We start from the raw sequence: 10,031 nt of genomic DNA, 5'->3' as shown, positions 1-10,031 counted from the left end.
GGCATAAAAATTATTGTTTGTGTGGTATCAGTTAAAATACTTTTTGTCTAGTCTTGTGACTTTGTTGAAATAACAGGAATAATTAATAAAGGAATCCAAGTAATAAATCTAAAGGGGGTGTTCAACTGTGTCTCTTGAATATTTTTGAGTTGTAAAAAGAACAAACTTTATGTGAATGCAAATTACATTGCATTAAAACTGAGCATTTACTTATGTATAATTATATTGAAGCTAATTGGATTATCCTTGTGTGAAACAGCAAACATCTGGAATATCATTCAATGCTCACACTTGGCTCTTTAAAAAGATAAATGTCTGTTAATGAATTTCTGAAGGAAATCTCTTCTCATCCAACTTCTCCACACCTGCAAGCCTAAGACAGACTGTCGGGCCAGAACTGTTCTAAACCACATGACGGTCTTTGACAACCAAATCTAATGCCAACAGAAAATGTAAAGTGGCACACAATGCAAGTTAGTGTAGTCAATTTTAGAGGCACAAAAGTTCATTGTGGAATCATAATGTCTCTGTTTAACTTTTATAAAACGTCTGCTGTCATATATTTGTTCACGCTACCAAACAGCACTCACAATATATTTCGCCTTAAAGCTATCCTGTGAAAGGGTCATTGCTAGCGTCAGTCTGTGTTTGAGCTCCGTCTGTGGTTTTGTGTTGTAAGTAACTGTACAATACAATCGCTCCTTTCTTGGCCTTTCTTATTCTTTTAATGATATGCTTACCTCGGTTTTGCTCTGTTGAATTTAGTTTCCCCTATTTGGATTGTTTTTAGACTACATTTTTCCTTGGTTACAAACAGTATTGAAGACTATTGGGATTTTTAAGACGACATAGTTTGTGTCAGTATTCTCTTGTTTTTTTCTTTTGTAAATTCTTGATAGACTAGACATTTATTGTGGCACAAGGGAAAAGAATGATGTCATTTTAATGTTTTGTTTATCAAGAGTTACGTGTGGGTGCGAGGGGAAGGGGGACTTATTATCAGTCCTCCATCCAACCCCTTACCTCCCCTTTTGGGCCTTTAGGAGCATCCTGTGACCTCTGACCTCGCTGACAATAGCGGCCAGGACGTTTCCCAGTGAGCAGCGATGGAGCCAACAACAGGAACATGAGGGGTGCTCATGGGAAACAAACTGTTTATTGTGCAGCAGGATGGGCAGCCGACCCCCCACACCCTATGTCCTAGTCACTTACTTACACATTCACACACGCACACTTGCACACACAATCTTGGATTCTTACATTTTGCAAAGTTTTCATTATGATGTAATATCCATAATAAGCAATTCTCCCACACCTGAACAACAAAAGTCAAATTACTATACTGTTTATTTTCTTTGTCTGATCAAATCAAAAGTGCTATACATTAAGGAACAATTAGGATATTTTTTATTTTATTTTTAAACCAGTACCTGAAACTTGAACTCGAGAAGAAACAGTATATTATCTGAGGTGAACCATATTATTAGTTCCGTAACATTAAATGACTTCCAATTAGTTTTCACTTCTAATCACTTTTATCCCAATTTGAAACAGTAGGAAAAATCAGTTCAATTGATCGTCATCTTTATTGATTGTACAGGCAATGTACAGACCTTTTTGCCAGATTACCTCTTGTGATAAGATTGTATACACGCTGTGTGTAAAGATGAGATAAATGCCACGAAAAAAAAGCCAAAATGAAGCTAAAGAAAAAACAAAACCCTACCCAGTGCCATTTGACATGAGAACAGTTCTTGATTTTTATTTATTAGTAATTTTATTCCACCACACTTTTTATCCCAATCATAGACATTCACAATTTTATGTGCCTAATTCCTTGAGCCTGGGCAAACTGCCAATTTCAGATTTCTCATTGTCCCACCCACTCTGTGCTCATATCTTGAGTTGCATATGATAAGTTCATATTTAGATACACTTTCTGTTTAAATAACACTGCCAGGCTATTTGTTGGTGCTGCTAAAGCCAGTCTGTTTCAAAGGAAATCCCTCCTTTGTCTCCCGAGGAAACATGGCCCACTAGGAAAACCTGAAATTGACATCGGAAAAACCAACAGCTGGAACATATTTGATCCTAGATGATAACCACTAAATGTGTTAGTCAACACTATATAGAGCACTGGTGGCGAGACTCTGGGGATTACTCATTGGATGAACTGCACAGTTAAACATTTCAAAAAGCCATCAGTCAATGTGCAGTGAAAGGCTTGGGATTGGTCTGAAACGCCTTCACCGCAAAAGGAATACTGCTTCCTTATGATATGTTTGGTTAGTCTGGTTTCCACATGATGTGCATCTGATAAGGGCGGACTGAAGGCAATGTGACTAGATCATGTAGCATTTAAGTTCCTTAAAATAATTGCAGTGTAATGTGGAAACATTGGAACTCACATTGCTAACATTAAAAAATGTAACTTGTGTTTTTATTTGTTTTTTATTGTTTATTTTTCATTAAAGTGTGGGCAAAAAAATTCACACTGAACCTAAATAGTTTTTTTTAAGTGACTGTTTCCCCCTTAACTGAAGTGCATTTTAAAAGTAAATCATTTTACATTCCTCCAACGGCTAAAATTACCACAAGGATTCCGGCATTAAATTATGAGAGGCACACTCCCTCTCCACAAAGTGTTTCTGGCTGATTGTTACCTCATGTGCTTTAATGTGCAAAATATATAACAAATTGAGAATGGCACACTGGATGACTGGTTATTTTTGTGTCTAAAAATGTTGTACACCCGCTACAATGCGTTGATATTAAAATTTTAAATCCCAAAAAGATTGTTCTGGATGGATTTAGAACATTAAATGTTATTATGTTACATTATATTTAGTCTTTTGGGTTGTGCTGTATTATTGTGAACTACCAGAGATGACATCTTGGTATCATGGTATGCATTGTAAGTATACCAGGCAATTCATCAATTTAAACAAAAGTTGTGAGGCCATATTTTAATACACCACCACCGCTAACCAAAATAAAGCAGAACCATTATTGAGGATTTTTATCACAATCATCAAGCATGCTCAATCCTCCCAAATATACATGAAATTGCAAATGTTGATATTGGGATCTTCGGGGTCATCTCAATACTGACAAGCAAAATCAAATCACAGCTAAGGAAATGAACCATGAAACACAGATTGCTTCACACATAATGACCTTTTTTCCCCCTTGCTTAGCTCAATAATCATTTGATTGTGCAGACTGCTGACTTCACTGTAAACATGAGTGCTATTTGCACATATAGTCTGAGTGTATAATCAAATCAAGACCATTGATACAAGGAGTGAACAAACATCTCTTAGTGTGTGACAACAATGAATCTTTGTTCTGTGGGAGAACCCTCAGAAAGCTGATACACTGACCCAAGGTAGAACACCTCTGGAGACTGTGAGCTTGGCTTGTGCTCAGAATTAATTGGCTCTGCTTTTATTGGATAATTTGGCCATTAACAAGAGCAATCTAAGTTAATTTGGAAAATGACAGAATATGTGCCTTGTCACGGCGACCATGGGAAAAGGCACCATTCAGAGAAGAATACACTCAGAATTGAAGCGTTATGGGCACAAAACGGCAAAAGTTCTCTGTTATACAATTGAACTAGTATGATTCATGTGACCAAAACGATGCGTCGCTGAGATCTGCTGAGTCCGTTGGATCAAATTACAGCACCACAGGCTAAACCCATCATGAGATGGATGGGCTGAGGTCCAACCCCCACCCGAATCGTCCTGGACCTGACACATTCACACCTTGGCTCATACATCAGTTTCAAACTTGGGCTACCACTCGTGTAACTGAACACTCAACTTCTGGCTGTAGGTGGGAAATTCCCCATACGGGATGGTGATATTTTACCTTTTGGTAACAAATACATATTTGACTTATTCCCGACGGTTTGCAAGGTTGCAATCACCTTTTGCATTCAAGTGCTTCATTAGCATTTACTTCTTCTGTGTGGGTGAAAATCTGTACTGCATGTGAATGCAAGCAAAACTATATTCAAACTTTCCAATAGACACAATTGAGACTACATGTTGGATAATGTGAACTAAGGCTTGGCATAAACAACGTGCGTAAGAACGCCTGATAAACAGTCACTGCAAGAGTTCCAACACAAGGCCTACCTCAGCTACTTGTTGAATCTGATTACAGCAAGGCCCCAGGACAGGCTTGGTCATTGAGAGCGCAGAGATGAGCAAACAATAAGATATTATCTAAAGGAATCTTCAGTTTTCCAAAGGAAAAATGGTCCTTCTCAGTGTCACATTGACGATTGGATCCTCAACCTGACACTGAATCAGCCATTTAAGAAGAATGAACACTGGAGTCCATTCATGCACACTCACTAAAATAATGAGAGGTCTTTTTTCCACTCTTGTTTAACACATATAAAGGAAAGTTCATGGCTCCTTGCAAAAACAGGGCTGTGCAGAAATCACAGCATACAGCTGACTCAGATCAAAATGTCTTTAGGATAATTGAAAATAGAATTACTACTGCTAGCTCATCATTTCCTCATGAATGCATTGAGTTTATTTTTAATTTAAAAAAGAAAACGTGGCAATATAGCAGATTATTGTGCCATTGTAACATTTAATACATGATCTTTTTAACCTACTAATATTCCAATATGATAAGTGGCATTACCTAGGGGGCTGGTTTGCTTGTTTGTTTGTTCTTTTCAAACAGCGACATCTCGTGGTCACAAGGACACACTCGTTGCAATAATTAAAAGTCAGTGCTCATTTTTTTGTTATAATTCTGACAATATCAACAATAACAAAAATGTAAGACATTTATGACATGGGGGGATTTAGCAGTGCCTTGCGTCTTGTTTATTTAGGCCTTCAGTCCAAACTAGGTTTAACAGGATCAACTGGATTGAAGTCTCGCGATGTTTCTCGGGAAAGTCTTCTCCTGCCTGCAAGACGGCAAGAATACGACAGCAGAGGTACTAGCAAACACCTCGTCAATTCCACGACTAGCCACTGAAAGAAAAACACCAATTGTCAATGTTAGTTGCTTACGTTGCTCCAGAAACCAGACCGGCGACGTCGTTATAGGACAGAACACGGTTGCCCGAATCCCGTTGTAAAGTGTAATTTTGGAAATTACACCATCGCCGAAAATATATTGTATATGTTCATATCTGAGGGTTAGCTGACAGGCTACATAGCACAGCCATTGGGGCAATGGCGTTGAAAAGAATTCAGAAGGTGAGTCTTCAATTCTATCATTAAGCCATTACAGATGTAGTTTGTATCATGTTGCACTGTAATAAGACGACCAATTAAGGTGTAATTATCATTGTTGTTGTTGACGTGTTCAACGACATTCTTCTTCAGCATACAAACAAAGAACAGCTAATGAATGTAAAGTTAACCAGTTATGGTCTCGTTAGCCCCTGACCGACAATAACAAATAAACTCATTAATGGATATGATTTTAGGAGTTAAGTGTAATAAATGCTCCATTGTCGGATGTTGATGAACTCGTCGAACGCGGTTTCATCGCCGTGCTTTGTTTGAACGTGTGAATATTACGATTTGAATGATGTGCATGTTCATATTGTTGCAGCAGATCTCACTGGCTATGGCTAGGCAAAGTGGTGTGTTTGAATGACAGCTGCTAGCCTGATGCCAAAATTGAACACCAGCGTTGCTCTTTCCATTTATGGGCTGGCAAATGTTACAGTGCGGTTGCCCAAGCTGGCTGTATATTTTTATACCTCTGTCCCCCCATTCATGCGAAGAGATCCTGAAATGAAAAGTTGCACTTATTGATTTATTTATAAGTGTCCTGTTCCCTTTTGGTAGTCTCTTTAGGAAAAAGAGTCCAGTGTTCTGTTTGTATTCCCTTAAGTAAATGCTCAACCGTGATTGGTTGTCATTATACTTGTTCTTAAAAGGCCAATGTCACTCACCATGTTTATGGATTAATTGATAAGTAATGAAATAAAAATATTCCATTTTTTTAAATCTTATTTTTATCTTTTATTTAATATTCCTGTGTGTTTTAACGTTGATTTATGTATTGTTCCTGTTTGTTTTTTTAAAATCTTTTTTTGTGTTTATTTATAGCAATGAATTAATTGATTAATTAGTAATGTCTCTTTTAATGGCTTTTACCAGCAAATGCAATTATAAAATTAAGGTCTGACCGCAAAAAAGGAACAGCACCTTGCATAAAGGTGACATTGTAAAAAATAATAATATTAATTATAAAGACTAAAGAAGAATTAATTAATGACCATGACCACATTGATGTTATTAACGTTTAACGCTTTTGGCATTAGGAGCTGTCCGACCTGCAACGGGACCCCCCTGCTCAGTGCTCAGCTGGACCAGTTGGAGATGATTGTAAGCTTTTAGTTTGTACTATGTTGTTTTCCCTTCATTGTTTCCTCTAATCAATTACTTTGTAAAGATTCGATGCGTACAATACTGCCCTTTACAGTTTTATACATCAGAAGTTGCTATCCAAACTTTGTGACAGTTAATGTATTTTTCCCCCCAGTGTTTCATTGGCAAGCAACAATAATGGGTCCAGTAAGTATTAAATAAACTTGGTTTGAAGTATGCTTCACAAGTATATGGTACAACTGTTTTTGTTTTTGTCAATAGAGTGACAGTCCCTATCAGAATGGCGTGTTTTTCCTGACCATCCACTTCCCCACAGATTATCCATTTAAACCACCCAAAGTGAGTAACCATCTTTTCCTAGTCTTATGCAATACATTGACTAAAATTTAACTGGCGACTATTCAAATTGGAGCTGGGAATTAACTTTTTTTTTTAATATTACAGGTTGCATTTACAACAAAAATTTATCACCCTAACATTAACAGCAATGGAAGTATTTGTCTGGATATACTAAGGTCACAGTGGTCACCTGCACTAACAGTATCGAAAGGTAAGCACAAACAAACTTGATGTCGTCCGTTCACTTTGTATAACGTTTACATTATAGCATTTGACCTTTATTGCTGTTATAAAAGTAGCATGTTATTTTGACCTGGAATACCTTTGCTGCTAATGTAGACCTCACAGTCCAACTGCAATATACTCTAATGGTTCCATATTTATAGACACATGTAGCATTTTAAAATAGAATATGAACTCGTAAACACTGAGTCAATTTAACTCCTTTGGGTTGTTGAGGCCAAGTGAGGCTGTAATGAAAATGCATTTTATTTTGCACTCTTTCAGGGAGAGTAAAATTTTTTTGAATGTCTTTCAAGATAAATGCCACCTCTTGGAATTTTGATTGAGTTTGTATTGCTATTTCCTCAGTGTTATTATCAATCTGCTCCCTTCTTTGTGATCCAAACCCTGATGACCCTTTGGTACCAGAAATTGCTCATACATACAAGGCTGACAGGGAAAAGTAAGTAATTGATTAGCCACCTTATTTTCAATTTATTAGATGGTAAGTTGACTAAAAAAAGATCTTTGGTTTTGCAGGTACAACAAATTAGCAAGGGAATGGACCCAGAAGTATGCAATGTGAGGCTGCCAAGTAAGATGGAAATCCAAAAGGAGGACATGTTTGTTGCTCGAGGCATAGGATAAACAATAAACGAGACAATGGACAACCTTTCGGACAAGGTGGCAATATTATCATGCGCTGAGCTAAATCATTGCGTGCAGGGAGCTCAGCAGAGCCCGAAGATGTCCCTGGAGGTACTCCCTTACTGGAAAAATTTAAAAAAATATACTACTCACAGTTCCTAGGCCTCACACAAGACTTGAAACTGTTACTCTTGCTAGTGTTTTTGCAGCCATCTTTTTTTTTTGCTTGGTATACATTGCAGTTCATTGTGTTGTTTTACCGCCTGGATTTTGGAAAGGATCACTTGATTTTTTTGGGGATGCTGCCCATGTTCCACTGGATGTCTTCTCTGATTTTATTTCCATGGATTTAGTGGCCTTTCTGTGTTCTAATGTTTCGGTCAACGTGCAATTGAGACAGAATGTTTCCCGTTCAACAATTTCGATGCAGTGCCACTACCAGCAGCTGATCCTTTGGCACATACTAACACTACCCCAAAACAATGTGAAATTGGAACAAAAAAAAAATGGACTGATCATCTTTGTTTGCTTTTAGTGCAGCATGTAGCGTTATTGGCACTGGAGCTTTATCTGCCCTAACTGCGGCTCCTGACACACTACTGGATTTTTCTCCCAATGTGTTATCGCTCACTATACTGTATAATGTCCAACAGTCCGTTTTTGTTGGGTTTGCCAAATGTTACTGTTACATGACAATGCTGATATGATTACGGCTACTCTTCAGCATGTAGCTAAGCTATGTGTTACCTCCTCAGTACATTCACTCAGGTATCAAACCCAATCATCAGCCTTTCTAATAAGCAGTGATCATTGTTGCAAAAATGCCTCAAGCCCTCATTGTAGGTTTTGATACGCTCATCAAATGTGCTGAAAGAAAACTGTTCTCCCCTTAATATTTGTGTTATACAAATATTCTGTGGGGGAGTAGGCTCCTTTTATTCTTTATTTGTTTTATGAACAAAACTTGGATGTGAACAACTTCACAATGTATATGCTACTGAAGCTATTGTTGGTGCGCTAAAGTGGACCTGAAGTACGTAATGCTTTTCAGGGGTAAGTTAATATGACTTTTTTGTTTGTTTTATTAAAGCTGCAGTTCAACGTGCTCATAAAAATGATTACACAGGTATATTTTGAGGTACATCACTTCGGCTAACTGTTTGCCATATTTGTATTGTATCTTCAAGATATTTAGTTTTAGCCTTCTATTCATGTCATCTGAAGTTACCATGACTGAAACGTGTCATGTTATAATGTTCGTTTGAATTTAATTCATTGTGACTAGTTAGTGTGTGTTTTATCATGTACTGATGCTGCCAATAAAAAGGGAAACTATTAGCATAAAGTTGAATAAATTACCACCCAACAAATCTGGAAGGATCCCCACTAAAGCATGAATTAGCTGCTTTAATATTAGATTTCACGCCATGTTTTAAAATTCATTGTTGCATATGTGTACACTAACATTTTGAAAAGCTACATTGAATTAAGTCAATGTTTTTGTTTAGACTTTTGTGTACAGTACTATGTTGCTATTTTTTAAAAGCTCACACCGAAAGAATGAATGCAGCCTCAATCCATCGTGACTGATGTTAGTTACCATTTATTCTTCTGCAAAAAATTAAAAAAAAATGTAGGCAGCTTGGCATGCTTTGCACTCTATAGAGAAACTGCTCTCAGCCACTTGCCAGATATCAGGGATTTAATTATTATTCATCTGCCCAACACATCTGAAGAGACTTCGAGCCTTAACCATCATTTTGTAAATACAGAAACATCTACAGTGTCAAATGCCTAAATTAGATGTCATGGCTTGTTCCTTTCCTGATGATTTTTTTTCTTTAATTCAAGGCTGCCTCTTTGCAGCTTAAACACTGTGCTTAACTGATCTGCATTGCTTCATCTACACAAGTCAACTGTTGACATGGTCATTCAACATGAATAAAGTTAATGAGTTCACTCTGATTCTTTTCTATTTTCTGAATGGACTTGAAATGCATTGCCAAGAGTTATTTTAAAATGAATTATTTATTGCACTGCATTTAAATGATCTGCCACTGACAACGATTAACGTCAAATCCACTTGCAATGGCAGAATGCCAAAGAATGATCTCTGCCAACTCTTCCAGTCAAAATCGATTGGACGTCTGCCACCGTCAAAGGCTACCATTACTTAATTAAAAGGGGACTGGTTAAAAAAATTACATTACTATATAGTACTTGAATCCAAAGCAGATGCATGTGGTGCATTCCATTCTTTTACCCAAGCGAGATTTTTAATTAGTTATCGAAACATAATAAACAAAAAAGCCAGTGACATAAAGATAAATGTCTATATTAAGAATGAGGGCAGACTTGCATAAGTTTATTCATGCTTTTTGTGTCCCCTTGCGATGGAGACAAGCACCGCCCCTTCACGCTGCCCGTTGACTTCCTGAA

General features: G+C 37.3%; 1 protein-coding gene across 3 annotated transcripts; it reads left to right on the top strand.

Moving 5' to 3' along the window:
• The first annotated feature begins 4,871 nt into the window (after nucleotides 1-4,871).
• LOC144195557 (ubiquitin-conjugating enzyme E2 D4) lies at nucleotides 4,872-9,557 on the top strand. Of its 3 annotated transcripts, none has more exons than XM_077715277.1 (7): nucleotides 4,872-4,972; nucleotides 6,317-6,380; nucleotides 6,538-6,569; nucleotides 6,645-6,722; nucleotides 6,828-6,933; nucleotides 7,314-7,407; nucleotides 7,485-9,557. In XM_077715277.1, the coding sequence occupies exons 1-7, from the start codon at nucleotides 4,916-4,918 to the stop codon at nucleotides 7,528-7,530; spliced, it is 477 nt and encodes a 158-aa protein (XP_077571403.1). In that variant the 5' UTR covers nucleotides 4,872-4,915; the 3' UTR covers nucleotides 7,531-9,557. The 3 variants fall into 3 exon arrangements, with proteins under 3 accessions (XP_077571403.1, XP_077571404.1, XP_077571405.1); XM_077715278.1 differs by having other exon boundaries at nucleotides 4,931-5,237; XM_077715279.1 differs by lacking the exon at nucleotides 4,872-4,972 and adding an exon at nucleotides 5,297-5,735.
• Nucleotides 9,558-10,031: the final 474 nt, after the last annotated feature.

This window comes from Stigmatopora nigra, chromosome 4 (assembly GCF_051989575.1).
Source record: "Stigmatopora nigra isolate UIUO_SnigA chromosome 4, RoL_Snig_1.1, whole genome shotgun sequence".
Taxonomy (NCBI): domain Eukaryota; kingdom Metazoa; phylum Chordata; class Actinopteri; order Syngnathiformes; family Syngnathidae; genus Stigmatopora; species Stigmatopora nigra.
The sequence above is the reverse complement of the archived record's forward strand: the minus strand, read 5'-3'. Positions and strand labels throughout refer to the sequence as shown.